Raw genomic sequence first — 26,435 nt, forward strand, 5'->3', positions numbered from 1 at the left:
TAGTTACAGTCAGAAAAAGAAATTATATCTTAACAGATCGAACACCTTTTGATATACAACCTTTAATCATGCATTTTTTTTTTTACCTCCTGATATGCCGCCTCCTTGTCTCTGAGTTTTCGTTCCAGCTTCCTACGTTCGTAAGCGTCCTCTTCATCTTCTTGGTCACGCTTCTTGTCCCTCTCCCGTTCTCTTTCTCTCTCCCTCTCTCTGTCTCGGCTCAATTCCCTTAAAAAAAAAAAAAAGAAAAAAGGTTTCGATACATTAGATTTTAATATCCCCTTAGATGACCATGTGTAATAAACAAGTTAAAAAAGTTAAAATCTTCAGAAAATGAATTGTCTGCACTGACTTAATGATTTACTTGATAGTTTCTTTGTCCATCAACTCTGATAAAACTGTACAAAATGTGTTCTATAAATAGAAACTGATAAAAGCCATTAAATACTGTGATAGGCAGGTTTAAGCAGCAACACAGCAACACTTTAAAATGGCACAAAACACATTTACACAAATGATTAGACTTTTAGATGCAGACTACAAATCAGACTATTTCAAATAAGAATCTCAACGTATTCAAGGTTCATACTGAACGTTTTACTTCACAAAAGTGTCCTTGGCTGTAACAGGTGTGCATCTATCTACGTCACCTTGATCGGCTGCGCTCGGCGCTCCGGTCACGGCTGCGGTCTCTGTCCCAGTCTCGCTCTCGTTCTATCTCCCTGTTCCTGCGGTCACGCTCTTTGTCGCGGTCTCTCTCCCTCTCCTGTTCCCGTTCCCTCTTCCTTTCTCTCTCGCGCTCCTTCTCCCTTTCGCGATCCCGCCGCTCTCTTTCCCGCTCTCGCTCTTTTTCTCGCTCCTTCCTTTCGCGCTCGAACTCCAGCCGCTCCTTCTCCCGCTTGTCTTTCTCCTCTTCGAGTTTCTGCAGAGCAAAACACACACAGGCTCAGGATTTGCCACTTGACATCCAGGAGGAATCTGCTGTAAGCTCTCATATGTACACAGATCAAGTGGTTTCCAGAGTTTGAGAGGTTTCCAAGAAACATGCCCTAATAACTATGAAGCCATAATCCTATCTGATGGCACAGAAGACTCCCACTCACAGAGAGACTTTCTGCATCTAAAGCAACATGGTGTGCTCTGTTGCTTCAAAAGGTGAAGGATAAAACTAGATTTTAGCAAGAATGTAACTGGAAACCACTCAAATAGCAGGATCTGTGGAACACATTTGACTTTTGGCATTCGTAACAACAAAATGCAGCAAATGAAAAATACTTTTTCTTCCTTAAGATCCCTTCTTTCAGGAAAAAAAGGAAAACAAAAAAAACAAAAAAAAAACAAAAACAAGAAACAGGCATCAGTCTTTGGTTAAACTAGTTGTTTGTGACTTACAGGTGTTGAACTACGGACTCAGGCCTTCGCTGCCCCTACAAGCCTTTTAAGTTAGGCCTGGGAGGAAAGCAGGTCACACGGTATATAAGGGAAAAACATTATGGGATTTTTGTCTTGCTTAAGCATCAACATAATCATCAACAATAGCCTTTCATTTAGTGGCTAACACCGCATTTGGAGTAGCTCTACATCAACAAATGAACATTAGTTACATTTCTGCACAGATATATGAAATTGTAGAAGCAGTCTTACCCCTGCAGAAGTCTTCAGCTGCTCTTCTTGACTATTCACACACACACACACACACCAACCATACAATTTAGCTGAATTACACACAAGGCTTTGAAGGCACTTCAGGAAAAAAACATTTATCTTACTTTGTGCTGTTATAGAAAGGAAACTGACAAACTGCAGCGAATAGACTAACAGAAAGCCTTGGGTGTAATACAAGTTGAAAAAGAAAACGTGACAAAATTGTGACCTTAACATCTAAAGGTGTTGTTTTTAAAGTGCATTACTTTACTATCCTGACATTAATTTGCATCTTTCATTGACTTGTCCTGTGCTCTACTCTCCATCCAGACATGAGATTGGTCTATTCTCTATGCAAAATTTGCTACCAAAGAACCATGACTTTCTGGATGTCTCTGTCCAGTTTTGATGCTTCCCAAACACCCCTACCTACAGCAATACACAGTCAGGTCTCCATAATCCTTAAAAAAGACATAAGGTCCTAAATGATTCTCGCATTCCTGCCAGATAACAGCAAAAAAAAAAAAAAAAAAAAGTCATGACGAAAGATGCACAGAGAAATTGGCTGGTTACTCTAATCCTACTTATAAGATGGTGGGCTACATAAAATTTCAACTCATGCCCTCTTTATTCAGAAACATTAGGTAAAACTTGTTGAGCTGCGTAGCTGTGTAATGTTGACTGCTCACCATCTATGTCTCATATGCACACTATTTTGCCTCCGATCTTACTAGAAATGACTAAAAACTTAATACCAGAAATTGTGAGCATTTTCCTAAAACTAATATTAAGCAAGACAAAGTTACTGTAGCCATTTTTAGTTGGGTTTTATTTATAGATACCTCTGTGGCAAAACCGGGAAGACTATTTGCAGATTCTAAGCGATGCAGAGAAGCATCTCTGAAACCTGTTATATTTTACAATAAGCGTTGTTGTGAAGACTGTTCAATTTATCCAGTAGTTGTGGGCCGGGGGAGAGAAAGGTATTTTTATGCTATTTGTAAAAGTACAAATAACATAAAAGTTATTTGTGTTATTTCAATTTAAAGATGAATTGAAATAGCAAACTAAAGGAAAAAAGAATCTGTGAACCAAAATCAGCCACAGAAACCATCTCTGCATCTCCAGTCATAAATTAGCAAAAACATTTGCCATCTGGCCTGTTTTCACCAAACTAGAACTACTACTAACTATTCCAAATGCAACATCACTCATCTAACTAAATACTGAACAAAAGGAAGAGGTAAAATAATATTTAAAAGAATGTTTTTCAGGAAAAAATGAAAAACTTATTGCAGTGTTGAGGTTTTTGTATTTCTTTTTTAACTAATGACACTAACTGTTATTCCTCTTTAGGGAGACAAAGGCTCAACAATGCCATGTTCCACAATAAAAGCCTGTTTTTCTTACTTACCTCTGTAAGAAGTACACTGATGTCCAGGTCTTTTGTTTTTGTTTCACTACATAAACATTATAGTTGAAAAAATATTCTTTAACTTCTATCGATGAGATCATGCTATAATTAAAGAGCTTTTATTTTTCATTTATATGAAGAACCATGTGCTTCTTTTATCCCTTTCCTCATAAATCTAACATTTATTTGGTATAAGAAAATAAATGCTATATTTATTTCCTTATATGATGAGTAGGTGAGAGAAAGAAAAGATTTCCTGACACACACACTCACTCACTCTCACACACATAGAGCACGTACCTCGTCAGTCTTCAGATCATCATACTGCTGTGGAGAGGGCGCCCCCACCTCACACGAGCATAATAAAGGTTACAGCAAAAGTCACTGCAGTGGTTACTGAGTCCTTGTGCTTCAACATGAACACCATTAAGACAGACCATCATTTATGGAGAACTTGCACAGGTTCACTGACTCTGGACATTTCCAGGGACCTGCCAATACATTCATGATTACGTAGCCAATATGTCATTTGTATTACCGTATATGATAGACTAAATTCAACCATTTTAGCCCTGGTCGCAAAGGAAGTGTGCAGTTGCCCCAATGCAAGTCCTCAAGAGGGGGACGCCCAGTATATGTATAAAGGAAAAGAAGGCTGATACTTACATCCTATCCTGGCAACTTTTTCCAAAGCTCTGAGATTCATCTTGCTTTAGTCACCATATGATCACTATCATAATGGTGGGGTTTAATGAATAGATTAGCTTTAATGTAACTTTACATTGTCTCCATGCATTTTGTGTAATGAATGAAGAAATGGATCTAGAAAAGGTCACACCTAAGAATTTCACTAAGGATTTTTTTTGCTAAGCTAAATGTGCAGTAATGCATATGGTGTAAATGTTTGGTGGAGCCAATTTGTGGATGCGGGTTACAGACATCAGTTCTAATTAAAATATGCCAACTCTAGAAGTGAACTACGTGAGAAACTGTTGTCCAAAACCTGTAATGTCAATTGCAAAATAAATGAAGCCACTTTACCTTGTGAGTGTCGCGAAATTTACTAATCTCTCTGGAAATCAGGTCCCGCTTGTCCTCCTCGATGTCGATGGTGTTAATGTCGTCCTATCGGAAGAGGGGGAAAAAAAAAAAAAAGTCTCAATTCCTAAACTGATATATTAATTAATTTCAAAATCCATGCCAAACAGAACAGAGTTTGGGTTTACCTCTTCTTTCTTTTCCTTTTTTCTCTTTCGCCTCTGAGCGTCGTCATCCTGCGAAGGCGCGTTGAGTTCTGCGGCGTATTCCCGCATCAATCCATCGATGGCGTCTTTCACTACCTGATCTCTTTTCTTCGTCTCCTCATCAAGAACCTCCACATCGTCACCTCCTTCTTCTTGTTCCTTCTTATTTTGCTGAAACACAAAATCATCCAAGCTTTATTATCGAGGCCCCCTCCAATTAAGACACTACAACAGACTATTTTATTTTGAGTGTGTATGCATGCATTTAAAAGTTAAATATGAAGTCATGTGCATGATACATTCTTGGAGTAAAGAATGGCTATTATTATTATTATTATTATTATTATTAACATGTCAAAACTAATTCACACCCCATTTGCTGTCTTCTTCTTGGCTTTCCACTCATCCAGCTGAGCTTTAGTCTTTGCGTCCACCTTCACCAGCAGGTTTTTGTCTCCAATCTGCAGGTCATGAAGCAGCCGTAGAGCTCGCAAGGTGGACTCCGGCTCTTTGTATTCACAAAAACCAAACGCTGCAACAGATAAGTTAATGAAACGAGATGTGAAAGCCTGAACAGACACAGAGGTTTAGGGGTTGAAAGCAAAATCCTAACCGAGAAACGAGCAACACCAAAGGCAGGTTAGTTGTACCGTCGGAAAAATGTGTTCAGGAAACCAAGACGTTCTTTAAAGAAAGCCATTAACTACGGATTTTAATGTTAATTGTACTGAACCTAAACTGGTTGCAGTACATTTTTTACTAATTTACTGTTTCTGGTGTAAAACTCCTTTGGCAACCTGAGCAGGTTTTGGGGCAACCAGGTGACCAGGAATACATGTTGTAAACTACAACAAGCAACAGTTTAACCCACAGTTCCAACAGATCTTTGCCAGATTTTATATTTATCTAGGATCAAATTTCTAGGATATCTTTTGGGCATTTGAGAACTAAATATTCACATTTTGTGTTGCTAAAAGCAGAATTGGAATTTGGACTTGGACATATCTTACAGGCATGTTATACATAGTACGAGAAAATAAGGCTGAACTACTCAACAACAACAACAACAAAAAATTACTTTTCCAAGACATAATGATGCTTGAATTCCTGAATTACCTTGAAGTTTTCCAGAAGCTCCTTGAACTCGTTTCCAGCTCAAAACAATACCACATTTCTGCAAAAGTGGGACAAAAGGAAAAATCCGTATCACAAAATAAGAAATATTGTATATTTATAAATACTACTATTTATCTGATAGATTGAATAAAAAGCTGAGCTCATCTTAAATGTTTCATTTCTTTTCTTCGTCTTACCGCCAACAACTGTCTGATCAGCATGTCTGAAGCTTTCTCCGATATGTTCCCTACAAACACTGTGGTTGTGGGCCCGCTGCTCTCCTCGTCCTTGGCTCGCATCGCAGAAAGGTCTTTCTTTGGAACAGGAGGCTTACTGACGACCGGAACAGAAGGAACCATAACTGCAGGGGCCGGGGCCATGATGCCCATGTGAACTGGGATCATTGGAGTTCCTAAAACAGGCAGAGGAAATGCATAAATAAAGCAGAAACAAAGCTGCAAGAACAAAATGTGTGTTAAGAAAAGTCATGAGAACATGCAAATCCAACAACACCCACCAGGATGCAAGTTTTTTTTGCTATCAGGAAGGGCAGTAAAACAATTCATTCCATGATAAAACTCTGTTTAAACAAAAATAAATCTATAACATCTGGAAACTCAGTCTCATGACTACATACAAAATGCAAATTTTTAATTGCTTTTTAAAACTGTTCTATTTCTTAAATTATGTGTGTGTGTGTGTGTGTGTGTGTGTGTGTGTGTGTGTGTGTGTGTGTGTGTGTGGGTGGATATGTTCTCCAGAGCCTTGCTAATGACCTAATTATTCTATTCAGGTGTGGTGCAGCAGAGGCACATCTAAAAGTTGCAGGACATCGGCCCTCGAGGACTGGAGTTTGACACCCCTGCTTTAAAGGTAGGTCAAATTTTAAATTAGTCTGAATGGAGAGCCCCATAGTTATCCTAACATGTAAAAATGATATTCTTATTGTTTATTTGATAACCTTCTCAATAAATTGAAAAAAATAAATTGGCTGCTGATCATTTTGTTCCTTTACAACAACCTTGTAGTTTCTGTCATTTGAAGATTTTAAGTAATTTGCTCTAGTGTACTGTAAGGAAATGAAACTGTTATGTGACAATTAGTAATACATGAGATTGGTGAGAACAGGAAGAACCATTTCAAGACAATTTAACTCCATTGTTCCTACAGAAAAATAATTTAGATACTTAAGTGTAAGTACACTGCTATAAACTGGAAGTAGAAAGGCACATGGTTGAGTTATAAGTTGGTGAAGGAACAATATTTCATCAGGGGTGACCATTGTGATTCAACTAAGCAAAAATGAAAATAACTGGCTTAATAAAAAATTTTGTTTGTTATTTGTACCATATCGAGAGGAGGTCGATTACTATTTTTTGCGTTTTCCAGTAGCACCAATCTATTGTACTCATTTTAAAAGAATTACACAAAAATCAACGTTCCATACATAAATGTAGCTGATTACCTGAGGGGAAGCCAGCATACTGATGAGGTATCCCAGGAGGGGGCAACAGCGGCCGGTTTAAATGAGGGGGGAAGGACATTCTGAATGTGGTTATGACCTAAAAAGCACAAACAAACACCTTTAATCATGTTATCAATTGTGATTATTTAGACTTTATATATAAATATATCAATATTATACAGTAATTGTGTCTACATTAGTTTGTAACGTTTAGGGCACACAAAAAGAAACACTTCCTGCTATATTACCTCAATGTTTAACCAGAAATCGGCAATGAATTTTATTCGACTCAATTGGAAAATTACTTAAAAATAGGTACGTTTATCTGGAGGGTATCAACTAATTTAATGCTGTGAAGTCCAAAGCTTCATAAACTGCTAAGTAAATTTGAGCGTGGCAACTAAAAACAAGCAGCTAAGTTGGCTAAAGCTAGCACTGAGCACGTTCCTACACCCGGCACAACTACATAATGCTAACCTGACATTAGCCTCAGTCGCCCTTATCTAATTTACAATACTGGCTTTTAATCGGCTAAAAATACGTTTTAAAAAACTCAAATGTAAATGTATACATACCACAAAACCAAGTGGCGCGCAGTAAGATAAAATCCACTATACAGAGTTTAATTATGGTGATAATTCCGCCAACGTTTAGGACGTTAGATTAGCACTGCTGCTAGCCGCGGCCTTCAAATATCACTTTCGCGCATGCGCTCTGCGCACCGGGGTAAGTGCGTTTATTTTGTGTATCAGGATGTGGCTGTTCAGGCGGAGGGTATTCCACTTCCCACCGTGGTGGACAACATTTTGTTTCCAGTTTGGTAAAGTCATCAAAAGGTCACCCACACATTTAATTGGACTGTATTTTTTAACAAACAGTTTTACAAGGAGAGCTTTCCAAATTACACGAATTCACAGCGGAAGACACTTACAAAGCAGCGGTCCCAACCCTTCTTGTCCCTCAGCACGCAACGCATAAAAATGTCAAAAATCTCAAAATAATAGAATCCCAAGTTCATTTAAAGTCAGTAAAATTAATTCCAATACAATCCAAACCATCAGACTCGGATCCAATACATTCCAAATAATTTCATATAACAATAAAATGCTGTTAAATAAAGAACTGTTATCAGAGGCAATTAATTTGGCAAGCATTTGTTTACGTTCCAAATAAAAAAAAAATCTTTGCAGCACATGCTATATCTTGAGATATCAAACAGAATGTGTGTGAACTGTCGCTTGTGATATATATTCATCTAAGATCATGGTGGGAAAATGTCACATTTTCTATTTCCATTCTTTCTGCTCAAGCGTTGACCTTACTGACTTAGCGAATAAAAAGTATTTTTATTTTCAAACTTCAGCTTTAGAAATCTAAATTAATTAGTAAACGATCTGGTTTTCATTTATCTGCCTTGTTTTATTTTTACAGACAAACGTTCAGAGTCAGAACTTTTGAATATACTAGTTTTTCGCCCCTTATTAACAAACAGGAAAGTCCTATAATCTTTTATTCCAGATGTCGGTAATAACATATTCACTTTATTTCCAGACAAAACGTAGCACATATTTTAAAATAAGAAATAATATAAATCATCAAGTGAAGAAGACCACATATCTAGCACTAATAATAATAATTGTTATTAATTATTATTATTAGTGCTAGATATGTGGTATAATAATAATAATAATAATAATAATAATAATAATAATAAATTCCTGTTACTCATTTCCGTTTCCCCTTCACAACTTCGTGACGTCACTCACGGGCGGGTTTTTGATGGAAAGCGCTAGAACAAACGAAGCACACCCTCCGTGTTTCGAAATATCCATCCATCACATTAAAAAGATCTGTGTTCTTTGTCAAATTACACAGTAAGCAATGGCGTACTCTGAATTTAGACTTTGTGACCTCTTTTGTCATATGCAGATTGCTTTGCAGTTCTATTTTAAGACATAATCTTTAATGTCCAGAAATGTCGTCTCTTTTAATGTTTAGCTGTTCCTCAAACTGCCACATGATGGAGATAATTGCACGCCGAGATGAGAAGATTTAATTTACTGAATTATTAAAGCACAATTTGTTTATTAGAACGTTTGGAGGTTTGGTTGTTAATGAGTGTGTTTTTGTTGTTGTTCGTACTTCAGCAGTATAATTTCACTACAGCTAACTGAACTCACTCAACTCATTGTAAATTATATAGTTAAAAATATTAATAATGTAAATTTTCATCATTTTAAAATCCCAGTTTATCTTACTTTAAGTATAAAGTAAATTTAATTCCATTTCCAGCTGTATTTACATTTGCCATTACTTGAAAGCCTGGCTGCAGTAAAAGAGGTGCCGCGGATGGATACACTGGAACCCACGTGTATAAAGACTCCCTGTGCTGTAACATAAAGTTCCTTTCCTTTTTCTCCCATCAGTGAGCGCAGGGGACTACGCTTTTGTTGCATTTTATTCAAGAAAATTCAACTAAATTAACAAGGTACGCACACCAGTGTTTCCGAATTTTAACGCAGACAATATATATGTAAATATTTTTTAAACTATCTATGTAGTTTTGTAGTAATACATCGCTGATTAAGAGTTCATGAGTCATGTCAACCGTTAAACGCAGTTTTTCGTTGGAAGCCGCTATAGGCCTTCATATGAGCTAACTGAATACCCATGAAGTTGAAGATCGATGTTTAATTCGCTTATACTCGTATTTGTCCTGTAAACATGCAGTCTGTTGAGCGGTGATGCTGGGCAACGTGAATGCGGCACTGCTGCACTGTGATGTCAGGCAGGTGGGGTGGAGGTTACGTCTCTGAATTAATGGACTTCAGTGGGCTTGCAGTTAAAACTATTAACGGTCACAATGTCTGGATGTGGTCACAAAACTGGGAAGGGGGAGATTTTACGTTAAATTTATTAATACGAAAATTTCAGTTACGAGGCACACGTAAATTTCAGTTATGTAATCGAAGAATACGTTTTGAACACAGAGCGTGATTCAAGCTTAAACTACACTACGGTTTTCTTAAATTTTAAATTACTTTAATAGCTAGTGGACAAATGAGGTGATTGAAGACTCGACGTAGATTTTGTGCTGGAAACTTATCAAACGTTGAGCGTACCAACGGTTTTTGAAACGGCCGTTTATCAAACTGTCGATTGTTACGCCAACCGTTGGGATTTGGGAGCTCTTGCTGTCCGAGTTGATGGGTCCCGATTTTAGTCATTATGTTTATGGAGTTGCGTTGGGTTGTTTCAGGCAGTCCCGACTCCGTTTCTACAGTAAAGTGTAATAACTTTGCCGTTTTGCAGCTCCTAAGCACGTGTTTTCGGTTTCATTGTCTAGGCACAGACGCCATGTTTGTTAATGGACACTTCCGCTAATGTGTAGTAACTAATGCTGGAAACGGTCCCAACTTAATAAAGTTGGGACGGTTATAAAAAACGCACTATAATCTGCGATCGGCTGTACTTATCTTTTCCTTCAAGAATTTGATGTGCCATGTTAAGGATGATAGACCATGTAGTTTTATAAATTTAGTTTTAGCTTTAAAGTTTCAAATTGAATAAATTCAATATGGTATGATTTGGGAGGAATCATGTGGTTATCCATCCTTACTGTTAAACGTTCCTAAACCATTAGGTATTCCAAATGTTCACACCTTTAAAATATACACTTTTTATATAAATTTGGTCTTGTGGAATACATTGTTTTGCTTTTTTGTTTTTCTTCAAAGTTCATTTTTGATCTGATTTTGAAACAGTTGTAGACTTTAAGCACATAATCGGTGCATAATTAAGCTGTTCTACATCATAGAATTTTAAAGGTGGAAATTTATTGACTTTCTTAGGAGTATTGTCTTCTGAAGCACCTAAAAGTAGTTGATCTTATTTTTCTACTCCAAAAAAATTGAGTTTCGTAGAATTACTTGTTGCCTCAGCATAACTGTGGTGGTATTGAAGAGCAGCAAAGGGCTTAAAGTTTGTTGATACAAATTTGCATTTTACTTTGTATATCTGAGGCCCTGAATACAATTCTGTCTGACTCCCAAAAATCTGTTCAATTTGAATCTTCCAGTAAGAAGTCTTGTTTTTCATCCTAACTTACTGTTGACAGTTTGCTCCATCCTCACTGTACTCCGGTCCTGTTCTAGATATATTGCAATCATTAATAAAGATTGTTCATTAATCCCTCCCCCCCAGTCACTTATGCATGATTAATCATGAATTTTATCACCCAACTCAGATACTTGTGGTACATCACTAGTAACCTTCACTAAATCAGAGTCTATTTGCAATTATTTGAATTTCTCACATCTCAATATTCTGTGCAGATGCCTGAAGAAATGCACCAAGAGGAGGAGGTTGAGACCTTTGCCTTCCAGGCAGAGATTGCTCAGCTGATGTCCCTGATCATCAACACCTTCTATTCCAACAAAGAGATCTTCCTCAGGGAGTTGATCTCTAACTCATCTGATGTAAGTGAGCAAGTCTTCTGTTCTCACTGTACAACCTTGAGTGAGAGTACCAGCTTTTTAGGTCAGTGAATGTGCAGTATACACACCTTGCATAACAAATCTAACTTTTCTGCATCCGCAGGCTCTGGACAAAATCCGCTATGAAAGCTTGACCGACCCGACAAAGCTGGACAGCGGCAAGGATCTGAAAATCGACATCATCCCAAACAAAGCGGATCGAACCCTGACCCTGGTCGACACTGGAATTGGTATGACCAAGGCCGACCTCATTAACAACCTGGGAACGATCGCAAAGTCAGGAACAAAGGCCTTCATGGAGGCCCTGCAGGTACTCAAACAAAGCCTAGCTGTTAAATTTTATTTAAAACCTGATGGGTGTAAATGATATAACTAATGCTGAATTTTTATTTGCTTTTTCCTAGGCTGGTGCTGACATCTCCATGATCGGACAGTTTGGTGTGGGTTTCTACTCTGCCTATCTTGTTGCTGAGAAAGTGGTCGTCATTACAAAGCACAATGATGATGAGCAGTATGCCTGGGAGTCGTCTGCTGGAGGTTCCTTCACAGTCAAGGTTGACAACGGTGTGTGTCCTGAGGTTTTGTAGTCTTAAAATCTGCAGATGCTTTTTTGTTTCCCCCCTCTTAATAAATATGTGCTTTTCCAGGTGAGCCCATTGGCCGTGGAACAAAGATCATCCTGTACCTGAAGGAGGACCAGACCGAGTACATCGAAGAAAAGAGGGTCAAGGAGATCGTCAAGAAGCACTCTCAGTTCATCGGCTACCCCATCACCCTGTTTGTAAGCGCTGAAAGTGCTCCCCTCTGATTGGTGGAAACTGTTAATTGGCAAACGTTTTAAACCGACTTTGCATATTGCAGGTGGAGAAGGAACGTGACAAGGAGATCAGCGACGACGAGGCAGAGGAGGAAAAAGCCGAGAAGGAGGAGAAGGAAGAAGGCGAGGACAAGCCCAAGATCGAGGACGTAGGGTCAGATGATGAAGAGGATTCCAAAGACAAGGACAAGAAGAAGAAAAAGAAGATCAAGGAGAAGTACATAGATCAGGAGGAGCTGAACAAGACCAAACCCATCTGGACCAGAAACCCTGACGACATCACAAATGAGGAATACGGCGAGTTCTACAAGAGTCTGACCAACGACTGGGAGGATCATCTGGCCGTCAAGGTATGTAGAACCTCTTGAAGATGGCAGACTCTGAATCAGAGACTAAATTGGAGTGAAAATGAACTTTGACTCTCTTACAGCACTTCTCAGTGGAAGGCCAGTTGGAGTTCCGGGCCCTGCTCTTCATTCCCCGCCGTGCACCTTTTGACCTCTTTGAGAACAAGAAAAAGAAAAATAACATCAAGCTGTATGTGAGGAGAGTCTTCATCATGGACAACTGCGAGGAGCTCATCCCAGAGTACCTGAGTAAGTTATAGGTCTCCTTTACTCTGGAATAGTCCTGGCTGTAAACCAAAGCAGTGACGACATTAAAGGACAAAATGATAGAGCTATTACTTTTGTCCCATCAGACTTCGTCCGTGGTGTGGTGGACTCTGAGGACCTGCCCCTAAACATCTCCAGAGAAATGCTGCAGCAGAGCAAAATCCTGAAGGTCATCCGCAAGAACATTGTGAAGAAATGTCTGGAGCTGTTCGCAGAACTGGCAGAGGACAAAGACAACTACAAGAAGTTCTACGAGGGCTTCTCCAAGAACATCAAGGTACCCAACACTGCAACAAAAATGACTTCTAGACTCCGCAAACAATACTTGGTATTTCATGTTTAGATAGTCGAGGGAGCTAATGATTATTTTTTTCCACACCTTTGTGTAGCTGGGAATCCACGAAGACTCCCAGAACCGCAAGAAGCTTTCAGAGCTGCTGCGCTACCACAGCTCCCAGTCTGGAGATGAGATGACCTCCTTGACAGAGTACCTCACCCGCATGAAGGAGAACCAAAAGTCAATTTACTACATCACAGGTAAACTTCAGTCATGAACAAAGTCTTTGATGTTTAGGCTTTGTTTTAAAAATGTCTCGGCTGATTATGTCTGCATTCCGTCTTCCAGGCGAGAGCAAAGATCAGGTGGCAAACTCTGCTTTCGTTGAGCGCGTCCGCAAGCGTGGCTTCGAGGTGCTGTACATGACCGAGCCCATCGACGAGTACTGCGTGCAGCAGCTGAAGGAGTTTGACGGAAAGACTTTGGTCTCCGTTACCAAAGAGGGTCTGGAGCTGCCGGAGGATGAGGAGGAGAAGAAAAAGATGGAGGACGACAAGGCCAAATACGAGAACTTGTGCAAGCTCATGAAGGAGATCTTGGACAAGAAAGTGGAGAAGGTTTGGCGACTTGAAGGTTTGACTAGACTGAATGTGTTGGGATTGTTTAACTTCATCCTCTAACGCTCCATCCCACCTTCTTTAGGTCACAGTGTCCAACAGGTTGGTGTCGTCCCCCTGCTGCATCGTCACAAGCACCTACGGCTGGACGGCAAACATGGAGAGGATCATGAAGGCCCAGGCGCTCAGGGACAACTCCACCATGGGCTACATGATGGCCAAGAAGCACCTGGAGATCAACCCAGACCACCCAATCATGGAGACCCTGAGGCAGAAGGCCGAGGCTGACAAGAACGACAAAGCTGTCAAAGACCTCGTGGTTCTGCTGTTTGAAACGGCCCTGCTGTCCTCTGGATTCTCTCTGGATGATCCACAGACCCACTCCAACAGAATCTACAGAATGATCAAACTTGGCCTGGGTAAGGGCACACTTAAATTAATTTATCTAGCTTCATTTATCTCTCGTACTTCAAAGATGATTCAACAACTACTCGTCTTCTAGGTATCGACGATGAGGATATTCCCACAGAGGAGGCCACCTCCACATCTGTCCCAGAAGAGATGCCGCCTCTAGAAGGAGACGACGATGCTTCACGCATGGAAGAAGTTGATTAAGCCGACCCTTCACTCAGATTCCAAACACTTTAGCCCTACTTTTGCCGTTGTTCATCCTTTTAAAGTGCAGTAACTGCAAATTATTAAACATTCCTGCAGTGTAGGTCCGGCGTTACTGGAGCCAAACACTGCAAGACCTTTAAAGAGAAGCAGTTTTCATTTTTGCTGTGAAAGTTTAAGGTGACCTTTGTTTTTTTTTTTAAAGTAATGTTCCAACTTAAATGTTAATGGTAAATGTTCTAATATAGGACTGTTGCATTCCATGATCAAAGTCCAGAGTCTCTTGGGAAGGGGTAATGTTATGTGCAATGCTGCATGGAGAGAAGACTGTATGATTCCTTTGCCCGACTGCAGGTTCAACTGTATTCCAAGTCTTGTTTTTTTGCAAAAAAAAAATAAAGATGTAATACCTTACTTTGTATCTCTTCCTTCATTGGTAAGGTGCATTGCTTCATGCACTTACTTTGAAACTATAAATTCATATTTGGCTATATTGACTGTTGACCCCACATCTCTCCACTAGGGGGAGATGCAGCTCTAGGATGTAGATCTCTGCTGGTCCCACCTCTTCAGCTGTTTCCATAGCATCTTGCACATCTAAGGGCAAACTGCTCAGCTATTGAGTGTGAAGATTTTATACAGAAGTTGAAATGACTTCTACTTTTCCCCCTTATGTGTTTCTACCTCAAGTCCAACAAATATTTGACAAATATCAACTTGCTGAAAAGTGCGATATCTAGACCCCAAGCCCATCTTTCCTCAGTTCTCATCAGTTGTTCTTTGAACTGAATCGGGGAAAGGTGACTGACCAAAATCCCCCACAAGATTATCTGCTAAAAATCCTTCCAGTACTGTGTACTGGGTGGAAGTTGTGCCCTGTTAACTTTATACAAATGAGAACAGCATACCCACATTCTAGCATGGTGTTTGCTATGGTTTCTTAACTGCTTTGGGACCTGGATGATGTGCAATTGGAACCATGAATTATACTTGCACATAAAATCTAAGATAAAAAGACCAGTTTAACCTCAATCACAGTTGCTATGCAGCAGGACAACCCCAACTGTATTTTTCTTTTTTTTTCTAGAAGAAAATTAAGATCTGCTTTGTAACTGTTTGAAAGGAAGTTAAAGGGTGTGAATTCTTTCTGGTAGCAAACATAATACTAGCAAATTTGTAAATAAATAAATGCACTGGTTAGCTTATTTTCACCCCTTTGTACTCTTATAACATGGCACCATTTCTCTTGACCTAATAATGGTGCGGGGGGGCGGCGAATATCAGTTATGATTTTAGAGAAATCTGAAAAAGCAAAGCATGAAAAGGTACACCAAGAGCACAGATATCTTGAAAGTATGAGCCATAAGCTACGCTGCTGAGGGGGAAATGTATCACGTACAGGTTTCCTGGAAGTCATGTGCTTACAAATGTATGAGGGGGTGGCACCGGCAGCTTTTCTGCTATTGTCAGTAAAACTGACATGTAGGTGTCTCTCCCTCAACACTGACGCTCGTGTGCCACAGTCAGAGTAGCTGAGGGGAACTTCATCTGTGTCATTTAGAAGAAAAAAAAGGACTATTTTTACACTTCCTCAAGCTAAGATTTTTGCTGCATGTGACTGACATTAAATTTCACAACTATTGTTTTAAAAGACTATTGGGGAAAATATGTTGGAGCCTATAAAAAAAAAAAAACGTTAATGTGCAGCTGCAGTGATGCAAAAGGAAAACTCTCTAATCCTCTTGAGTTTAATTTGACCTCAGGAAAATTAGATCTCCTCTGTGAAGCCTTCAGAGGTTCGCCATAGAAGACTGAGAAACAAAGAAGATAGCTCATGGCTAAAGTTAAGGAAAAGTTAAAAACAGGCTTAAAATCCAAAATAATATTCAAAGTTTACACTTTATAGTGTTTTAGATTAAATCAATCAGAATGGCCCAGTCAAAGTCCAGATCTCCATCCTGCCGAGAATTAGCAGCGATGCTTATAATTTTCCTCAACCTGTTTGAGTCTGAGCCGGTTTTCGAATACCTGAAAAATATTTCAGTGTCTAGATGTGCATAGCTCTGGAAAGACGTGCAGCGGTAACTGCAGCAAAAATGTTACACAGTATTGATTCACAGCAACTGAATATAAATGTAGGCAACACTTTAGAGGTTACCAAAAACAAATAGTTGTTCTGTTAAAAGTTCATAATAGTCCATGATTTTCTTCCATTTTACAGTTGTGCATTACTTTGTTTTGTTCTTTTCTATCAATTAAATTTCCATTTAAAATGTTCCTGAGTATAATGTTAACACCAGAGGTGGTTAGTAACTACATTTACTTTGTAACTAGTTACATTTACCTGAGCAAGTAGACTTACTAGTAGTTTTACTGCACCTTCCTTTTTACTGTTGCTTTAGTAATATTATTATGAAGCATCATTAAGCCTATATGAGTATAATTTCTGGATACTCTACCTACTGTGAGTAACTTCACTGAATGAAGAACAAACCAAAAATGTTATTTGTATTAAATAATCAAAACAGAATTTGTGCATCAATTTATATTTTTAGTTTGTCTGATGACATTATGAAATATTAAATCTGATTTTACAGATTAAAAGTGAAAAAGCTCCTACCAGGGTCCACCCTGGGTAGAGACCCACTTTAATAAAAATGCCTCTCAATTTCTCTAAAGATTTTACTCAGTGTCCTTCAGGTAACTATTGAGGAATGTCCCCACAATTTATCCGAATGGGTTCTATTTCCAGATATCTAATTAAAGAAATTCCCAAAAGCTTCCAGGTTAGCTGGAAGTCCTAGGGTTTTACAAATTAGGCATTTGGGAACCTTTACAGTACTTTCTGTGAAGCTTTCCCAACACTGCATGTAACAAACAACTTTACAGAAAGTTCTTTGAAGGCTGCTAAATCTAAGATCTCAGGGGAAACATGTATGTATCATTACCTGAATGTTTTCTTTTACAGGAAATGAGCTTTAAAGTAACCTACTTTTTTTAAAAAAACGGGCGGCTTACTGGATGACATATAAGCAACACTCATTTAAACCTGTGCTTTGAACTTTAACAGGTTTAAAATCAATACAAGCTGATGACACACAGTGAGGGTTTTGTTGGTATCTGTCCGTATATGTGGTCTCAACATTTCTGGAAAAAAAAAAAAAAACACCAGATCAGTGGAGAATTTCTCAAATCATTGCATCTCACGTTATCAGTTTTTGCTTGGTGACAAATATGAAGAAATCGTTCTGTTCTTGGCAGTGGGTCAAGATTGAAAACGGTGAATCACGCAACATGAAAGGGACGTTTTATCAAATCTCTCGAGTGCTACTGGAAACAATCCCAGTGAAAGTCATCACGAGTCAGCGTGTACTTCCATTTTCATTCAGTTCAAAGGTGAAATGCTCAGACCTGATTTTTTTTTCCTCCTTTCAAAACAAAAGGCTTCCTGTGGAAATATTCGAGTCTCTTGTGTAAATCTGTTCTCAACCACAAATGCAAATTGAAATATTTCAGAGTGGGGGGTCCTGGTGTGTCAGTGGGCTTTGAGGTATGAATGCATCTTGTGACCTTTGCAGCTCTACGTGTCTGGTAATGCAGCTAAATCACCTTTAAATGTGGGAACCATCAAACTAAATGACTCTCGTTGGCGAGTCTTTCAGTATCTATGATTAATAACTGACATATTTTGCTTAGCGCATCTGTGTGCCTTTGGCATGTGTCATGGTGCCATCGATTACTAGTTACCTCTGTTTCACAATCAACGATAACAGACGACCACAGAGAGTTACAGTCATGAGCAGAGTTACAAATACAGTCTCAAGAAGATAAGGTGAAATTTGACATTATATCCGGTATGCCAGCGTGCTATCAGGTTTCAGTGACATTTAAAAGGCTCAATGTGAGCGTAAACACAGAACTACTACTCATGATCTGAAACATTTCTGCTACGTCAGGGGGTGGTGGGTTTGACTGAACCTCATAAACACTCGACAGGAACAGCGTTGACGCCCACATCAAGAAGAAAGGAAGCTAGATGAGATGATAAAAAAATGGCCTGCAGAAGAGAATTCGAGCCCTGTATCATGAGGTATAAGATGCAAACACCCACAGTAACCTTTACGATGAGCTAAAAGGGAGCGAACAATCACATGTGGTCTGTCACTCAGTGTTTATTCTCCACTCTCACTCTACAGCATTGAGTGGCGGTGATGGAAATGCTGTGGTTCAACTGCTGCTAAAAGAACCAGTGTGTAGGAATTTTTCAGCATTCACGACCAATAACACTTCCACTTTCCATGTGGGGAGAAAAGTTACACATGTGGAAGTGAGAAAATCACTGTGCAATATCAAAAATGGAAAGTAGCACCATTATGATTGGGGTAACACACCTGCTAGCACTGGTGTGAAATATTCAAAAATGGCTGGTTCAAAGACTTTACCCGACAACAACGAAACTACAGTGGATATGAAAACTCTACACACCCTTGTTGAAATGCCAGGTATTTGCAAACCAGAAAACATGAAACCAGAAAAAAGTATCACAAAATGTTTCCCAAATATAGTGTGGCACACATGTACAATTCAACAGAAAAATAAAGAAGTCTGACAAAATGTAAAAACTAATCATTTGAGTCATTTGTTTATTTAATTCCATGTTATTTTCTCAGTTGCTTATTTAAGTTTTGCATTTGTCTGCAAATGATGGGAATAATCCTGATGTGAAAAAGTGAGATTTGCATCTTATAAACATTTTCATGAATGACAGAAGTTCGACAGATGTTCAACAGCAGAGAGTCCTGATAACTGTAGTTAAGTGAACTTAACTAGCTAGCTAGCAAGGGTATGTTAGCAGTTAGCTAGCGCTAGCGGCAACCGCCTCCAGTCACAGAATGCAGATGTCAGCTTGTGACTCAAACTTTCATGTAATAATAAAATCCAGCGAGAAAAAAAAGACTACTAGATTAAATAGTCCGGTAACACTTTATTTGAAGGGGGTTGAATAAGACTGTCATGACACTGTCATTAACATGACATAATGATATAAATTTGTTATAAAAGTATTACTGATTGCACTTTAAAAATTAGGTAACTTTATGTTATTAAAGGTAAAGTTTAAACAGTAATGATTTATTGGTTAATGTCAAGTTGTCATAACAAAGACATTTTGAATAATGTCAACTTTGTATTAAAAGTGTCATAATTTACCGAATGACGCTTTATGACAATAGTCATGAATATTCATGAAGGCTTATTCATGTTCATGACAGGTGTTATGTCATGTTTATGACAGTCTTATTCAACCCCCTTCAAATAAAGTGTTACCAATAGTCCTGCCAGAAAAAAAATAAGACGTACAATTAACGTAACAAAAGCTAACTTATTTTTAAATTAATTGAAAACAGTTTAAGACCTGAATTTTGTTAATTTAAGACTTTTTAAGGATGTGCAGACACCCTGGAGCAAATCATGTCTGATTTAAGAAGTAATTACATTATTGTAAATATGTACAATTCACAGTAATTTATCTTAGTTGTTGTGTTGAAGCATATTAAATATATTACAAATTAAAAACACAGTATATCATATCATAGAAAAAGAAAAATATGTTAAATGTACACATCTATTTTGTCACAGTATTTTGTTTAAGACTAAAGTTTTAACCCATGAGTGTGATGTTCTGTACATATTTAGCCATTGTGCACAGTTTTTGTTTGTTGATCATTTTTTAAAACTGCATTGACAGCTCAGTCATTGAAAAACAAGACCAGCTTTGAGCAAGAAGAATTTCAACAAAACTGGAAACTGGTCCAACTGGTTTAAAAATCCCTAGGCGCACATAACTCAAACTGTGCGAATGGACATTTTGTTGTTTAGCACTCAAATTGGGTTTCTTTTCATGTAGCAGATACTAAAATAAATTCCTGATTAATTTAGGTTGCTCTTTGTGACTGTGGCCTTACAAAAGCCTTAGAGGGCAGATTTCCTGAAATTGTGAAATACAGTCAAACCACAACAGTCTTTTTATTGCTCTTAAAGCAGATAAAATATTTTAAAATGCACAGAAATAGCCTTTAAAGCCACACCCGTCTGAAACAAAACATTCACTACCATATACAGCAGCGAAAAACTACAGATTTCAACTGTTTTGACTTTTATTTGTATAAGTGAAATGTTATAGAGAATCAAACACATTTTAAAATCAGAAGACAAGCAAGAATGTTCTGAGTACATTAAGAAAAAAAAGTTGTGAAACTATGATTTTGTCATCAAAGAGGAAGAAAGTGTATCCAAACCAAATTCTCCATATGTGAAAACTATTAACCAGTCTTGTTAAATCATGAATTAACTTGTAATTAACCACAATTTTGGACTGGTTTCATTTCACAATCCACACCCCAGCCCAATATCTGGGCAGAGAAACAAAGTCGCTGGCAACTATCGGTCTGGAAAAGGTTGGAAACTGATTTCTAAGGCTGAGGGACTCCAATGAACCACAGTGAGAGCCATTATCTACAAATAGAGAAAACAGAACCAAGCATAACAAAAGAACTAAGGATAACATCTAAAGCACTGCATGCCTCACTTGTCTCGGTTATAACCCAACAATACAACAAAAACCTGGGCAGAAATGAAGCGCAGTTGCAAGAGGAAAACCACAGCTGACCAATAAGAAAACAAAAGCTTGTCTCATAATTACCAAAAACATTACGATGATTCCTACAGCCTAGTCAAAGTATGGACTTTAAATACAATTGAGAAGCAGTGGTGTGATCTTAAATATGTCGTTTATGCTTGAAACCCTCTAATGTGGCGAAATTATACAAAATTTGTTCACGGTGGTGCAAAGACTTCTGGGAAATTAGCGCAAACGCTTAATGGAAGTCATCTTGTTTGTAATATTCTTGGTGGAATGAAAAGGGTTTCTTACATTTCATTTTTCTTCTGTCCACAAGGCTAAAGTTTAAGGCGTTATACCTCCTATTTGTAAATGTTCCACTTTTATTAGCTGCTTCAGTGCTTGGGATTGGTTTTTCAGTGTCAACAGTTTGTGCATCATTGCCTTTACTTTGTTCTAAACAGGATCAGGGCATTTTAGGAGGAAAAGGTACAGTGAAAGAAAAGACGGATTCACAGATTGGCTGGTTTGACTGGACTGCCAGTCAGAATATTCTGACAGGGTCCTCAGAATAACCTTTTTTTTTGTTTTTTTTTACAGCTACATTACTGTGGAGCAGCTAAGTCAAAAGAAATACAGATAATCTAGAAATGAAGCTCATGCCTAAATTATCATGTTTTTCATTTGTTTACATCATAAAAAGCTAACTTGGGGGGTGAGGGAGGCAAATTATTCCATAGGGCCCTTAAAATATCCAATTTTCAGCTTATTCCAGTCACTGTCGTTTATTTTTTACGCAAGCACAGCAAGGCGAAAGTGAAGTGTTGTGGCGAGAGAAACTGGATAGGTACTGGATAGTTAAATCAAAGTAGCAATGCTGCTCAGACCAGACAGAAAAGTATGACGATCAGCTGCATTGTGCTTGAATTTTATTATTTTTCCAGTCATTTGGCTGACTGGGCTCAGCAGGGAGGGCTTTTAAATCCCTAGGTAGGGTGCCATTTGGTCTCCACGCTACTGCTTTCAAACAACCTCTCTCTCTACATAATACCACTCTTCAGTGACTTTTTTTTTTTTTTTTTTTTTACATCATTTTCAACTTTCAGAAACGGAAATGAATGTAACTATCTTCAGATGCAAGCCTGGAGACAACTGAAAGGGGAAAGTGGTGAAGATGATGATGTATGACCTCTAACCTCTCCTCCAGAGCAGGTGCTGTTGAAGATGTAAAGATTATTTTGGGAATCTCCGGATTAATTTAAAACAGCTGTATAATTCATGGTGGCCAATGAAGAGTCAGAGTTCTTGGTTTGGTTGTCCCTGCAGTCAAAGCCAGAGTTCAAAGTGACTGGTCCACCAGGGGCTGAAATCAGAGGGCAATGTGTCTGTGGTTTCTCTTCCATCTGACCTTTCTTGTCTTTTGGTAACTCATTTGAATTATTGAAAAGAGCACTGGAAATGCTGTGACGATGAAGCAGCGTTACATTAAATCTTCTGAAACAAGAGGAGCCGGGGGGGAATTCCCCGCTAGCATCTTCAGATTAATGAACAAGGGGGAAACGTTTTCTCACACTTCACAGTCAAACCCGGTCTTCAGTTTGATTTTCGGTGAATCATAAGAATGGATTGGTTAATGCATCCGTGCAACATGCAAAGAGCACTTCAGACGTATTTCGAAAACAGCTCTGGTTGGCGTCGCTCCGAATGAGAAAGAGTGGAATGAGTACAAAAAAACAATATTTAGCATGTGGAAAAATAAGTAAATTACTAATTTAAAGTGTCCTGAAGTCAAAATACAAATGAAGTGTTTAATGAAAGTGTTGAGTCGCCAATAGATGAATTGTACCTTTGATTATGGGTTTAAGCTAGCAGTTCGTCATCTGGTTGAGACTACAGTGATGCTTGTTGGGAGAGAAAGCCACCAACAAATCATAAAGTTAAAGCTGATCAATCTGAGGGGCTTTGCATTGATTTGGTGTGACCATCCAACCCCTGCAAACTAAACTCCCACCACATCACGACAGCGCATTCAGAGACTTTTACAGTGCCAAACATCGCCCTTTTCTTGTCACACAAGTCATCTGTATGAAGGGGAAATCGTCTCAAAATGTGAGCTTGCACGTGTTCAATGACATCTCAAGTCTTTTAACAGCCTCAACCAGGTTCTCTTCCTGCTGCGCTTGAAGAAATGTATGATCCTGCCACCATGTTTTACTGTAGATCTGGTGTGTTCAGACAAGAAGTTGAAATTTAGTCTCATGTGTCTAACCATTTTTGTCTTTGGGGAATAAAAGTCAACAGTGATTGCCAGCCAAATATATATATATATTTTATACTAAAATGTATTTAAGAAAAACACATTGTACCCTCTTTATCTAAAAACAAAGACTGGAAGAGGAGAAAACTTGGAAAATCTAAAAATTTTCACAGTTTTTCTATCAAATTTTCAACTTCTTAAGATCAGAAATGTCCTATTTTTTTTCCTAGAAAATTTCTGATAGTACTCTCAAAATTTTTGAGTTTTTTTTTTTCTGGAATATGTACTTCTTTTTTTCTCCCATCAACAATGGCCCAACTGCACCATCACAGACTTCTGACAGTAATTGTTGGTTTCATTAGTACAGGGAGGAAAGTAAAAATGTACCCCAAATGTTTTCTGATTTCTATTTGTAAAAAACATCACAGTTACAATCTGTAACATAAAAAAAACAAAACACATTCAAGTGTTTGGTTTTAAAGTGACAAAAGGGATCTGAATAATTTTGCGGGGCGCTGCATCAGTAAGCGGTGTGTTCCCTTAAAAAAAAAAAAAAAAACCTTCACCAGATAATGTCACGTTAATTTAACAGGTTTTTATTATTAATCCATTTACCAAAGAAAAGTAGTAGAATGATAAAAACCAAGTACCACTAACATTGCATTTCCCATGTGTGCATTCTGATCTGAAAACTACAGTAAGCTCACAGCTTTGTGACAGTGTTCATCCAAACATTCACGTAAAAACAAACCAGTCAGTCCTTTAGAAAAGAAAAAAAAAACAGAGAAGCTCATTGGAAAGAAAATAAAGGACATATTTACAAGTTTTTTTTTGTTTTCTTAACCAGGTGTTTTAAACTTAAAACCAAACTAAAATTAAAAATGCAATCGGTACTATGATGTCTAATTAAAATGATGTACTTTTTACAGTCCATTTGTTATTTCCCCCCGAAATATGATAACGGAGGCTGCTGAAATATTAACAGAAATGCATCTAATGCGTTTACAAAACTGTGATTTCAGTTTTAAAATATAAAATTCTACATAAAGTCACAGACGTTTATTCTCAGCATGAAACCGTTTATATGGTATTTCTGTGGCCCAGAGATAAATAAAGCATCTTTAAGAAAAAGTTAACCCTTTTATTGTGTTTCTTGGATAGCGTTGATTAATGCTGAGGCATACAGTTACCTTAAATTGGCTGCAAAAGCCACATATGGTGGTTAAAAGTACAAAAACAAACACATAATTCAAGAGGGACAGAGCTCCAGAGGCTGTTTGGAGTTTAAAATGTAAGACAATCATATAGGCACTCAAAACCTCTGACCAATTATGCTATGTTGGCCCCTTAGGGGCATCTGTGACAGTCAAAACTCCCGTTTTTTGTACCAATATCAACAAAAGCAAAACAAACCATCCAAAGTAAAAGCATTAAAAGAACTAGGAAACAAAATGCAAAACAAACAAAAAGACAAACAGCACCACAGAAAACGTGGTCGTACTTCGTAGTTTGGCGCGCCTCCGGAGCGCTACACCTTCTGCGGCAGTGACGGCTGCCGGCTCGACTTCATGCGGCTGCGCGCGTACATCCGCAGGAAAAGCGCGACGAAAACCACGGCGACGCCGAAGCCCCCGACAATGGTGACCGAGTGGCCGTAGAGGAAACAGGAGAGGAGGATGGCGAAAGCCTGGCGCAGCGTCATGATGATGGTGAAGACGGCAGCGCCGAACTGGCTGATGGTGTAGAAGATGAAGAGCTGTCCGCACGCCGAGCACACGGACAGCAGCACGGCGTGGAACGCAAACTCCGAGTGGCGCGTCATGAAGGCCAGCGACTCGAAGAAGGCACCCTGCTCCAGCAGCGAGCCGACGGTGAAGAGGCAGGAGAACAGGTTGACCCCGAACATCATCTGCACGGACGACATCTTGTACTTGAACAGATTGTCCTGCCAGTTGGACGTGAAGCTGTCAAAGACGATGTAGCCGATGAGGATGACGACGCCGCTGAACGTGGTGACGGTGGATGGGTGCTTGCTCGTCGTGCTGGACAGCAGGAACATGCTGACGCCGACTGAGATTAGCACGGCGGTGAAGTACTCCCAATACTCGTAGCTCTTACGAGAAATGAGCTTCCCCATGAGCATGACAGGAATGACCTTGGAGGCCTTGGCCAGGACTTGCGTGGGGAAGCTGATGAACTTCAGGGCCTCGTACTGACACCAGCTGCTCAGGATGTTGGAGAGCGAAGCGAAAGAGTACTTGTACATGGGCGCGCCGTGGCGGGGCTGCTTGAACAACATGCACCAGAGTCCAGACACGGTCAGCGCCAGGATGCGGTTCATGAAGACTAAAAACTGGGAATCCTTGAACTTCTCGCCGTCGTGGTCTGGAGCTACGGCTCCGTAGGAGCGAGTCATCACTCTCTCCTGGAGGACTCCCCACGTCAGATAAGAAGCCTAAGAAGAAGATGGCAAACTTTAGCTCATCAGACCTAGACCCAAATGTTAATTAGAAAACGAATAGATAAGTGTGGCGAATTTGAAGCTTGGCCTAATAAAACTTGAATGAATATTTAGTCTGAAAAGTGCTCTGATTGTTTGGACAATTTAGTTTTAGTGGTTAAGAATTATTTTTCACAAAGTGCAGCTTAGAATTAAGTCTGTGAATCCATTTCTTGCCCGTACACTGTGCGAGAACAAATATGACATAGTTTCATTGTCAGCTCCATGTTTACAGTGACTGTTGGTTCTGGGAGGATCCCCCTACCTGAAGTCCGGCTGCGCAAAACATCAACTTTAAAGCCTGTTTGACCGTTGAGCCTGAATCAGGCTCGTTCCTGCTGGAGACGGGCACGTCGTCCAACGGGCTGCTCTTGTCCTCGCCGCCAAACACGCAGGTCTTTATGAGCGGATAGCAAAACCCACTACCTGAACGTTAAGGGACAGAAAAAAAGAAAGACATATTTCAAGGAAGGAATTAGGTGAGAAACAGTCCGTTCAGAGAAACTAAACGTCTCAAACCTCTGTCCAGGTAATTAGAGCGTTTGAAGTAGCTAATGAGGAAATATCCCGGGACGATGATGGTGGCGTATCCCAGCATGTTGACGAGGAAACGGAAGAACCAGACATCGTGCCAGGTGTTCAGCAACGAGGGATCTTCTGCAATTACTGCGCAGGGGAACAACAGGTGCACAAGTGCAGGCCAAACCCTAAAAGGGGGTGAAGGAAAGTGTCATGTTTTA

At 39.2% G+C, this 26,435-nt stretch overlaps 3 protein-coding genes across 3 annotated transcripts; 1 reads left to right on the forward strand and 2 right to left on the reverse strand.

Annotated features, from left to right (window-relative positions):
- Positions 1-47: 47 nt before the first annotated feature.
- LOC106942469 (RNA-binding protein 25-like) lies at positions 48-7,600 on the reverse strand. The gene is made up of 9 exons (XM_015025749.1): positions 7,459-7,600; positions 6,884-6,980; positions 5,616-5,830; positions 5,419-5,476; positions 4,674-4,834; positions 4,285-4,473; positions 4,100-4,183; positions 651-922; positions 48-228 (listed from the first exon to the last, which is right to left on the reverse strand). Exons 2-9 carry the CDS (start codon positions 6,960-6,962, stop codon positions 63-65), a joined length of 1,224 nt encoding a protein of 407 aa, XP_014881235.1. The 5' UTR covers positions 6,963-6,980; positions 7,459-7,600; the 3' UTR covers positions 48-62.
- Positions 7,601-9,260: 1,660 nt separating this feature from the next.
- On the forward strand, positions 9,261-14,468 carry hsp90ab1 (heat shock protein 90, alpha (cytosolic), class B member 1). The gene is made up of 12 exons (XM_015025748.1): positions 9,261-9,371; positions 11,218-11,361; positions 11,483-11,689; positions 11,784-11,943; positions 12,027-12,160; positions 12,241-12,546; positions 12,627-12,792; positions 12,897-13,087; positions 13,200-13,347; positions 13,436-13,704; positions 13,790-14,123; positions 14,207-14,468. The coding sequence occupies exons 2-12, from the start codon at positions 11,218-11,220 to the stop codon at positions 14,317-14,319; spliced, it is 2,172 nt and encodes a 723-aa protein (XP_014881234.1). The 5' UTR covers positions 9,261-9,371; the 3' UTR covers positions 14,320-14,468.
- A 9,302-nt stretch (positions 14,469-23,770) lies between these two features.
- On the reverse strand, positions 23,771-26,429 carry slc35b2 (solute carrier family 35 member B2). Its single transcript, XM_015025750.1, has 3 exons — positions 26,215-26,429; positions 25,961-26,121; positions 23,771-25,650 (listed from the first exon to the last, which is right to left on the reverse strand). The coding sequence occupies exons 1-3, from the start codon at positions 26,291-26,293 to the stop codon at positions 24,724-24,726; spliced, it is 1,167 nt and encodes a 388-aa protein (XP_014881236.1). The 5' UTR covers positions 26,294-26,429; the 3' UTR covers positions 23,771-24,723.
- Between the last annotated feature and the right edge of the window lie 6 nt (positions 26,430-26,435).

This window comes from Poecilia latipinna, unplaced genomic scaffold (genome assembly GCF_001443285.1).
Source record: "Poecilia latipinna isolate Pla-1442-1.1 unplaced genomic scaffold, P_latipinna-1.0 Scaffold4302, whole genome shotgun sequence".
In the NCBI taxonomy this organism is placed as follows: domain Eukaryota; kingdom Metazoa; phylum Chordata; class Actinopteri; order Cyprinodontiformes; family Poeciliidae; genus Poecilia; species Poecilia latipinna.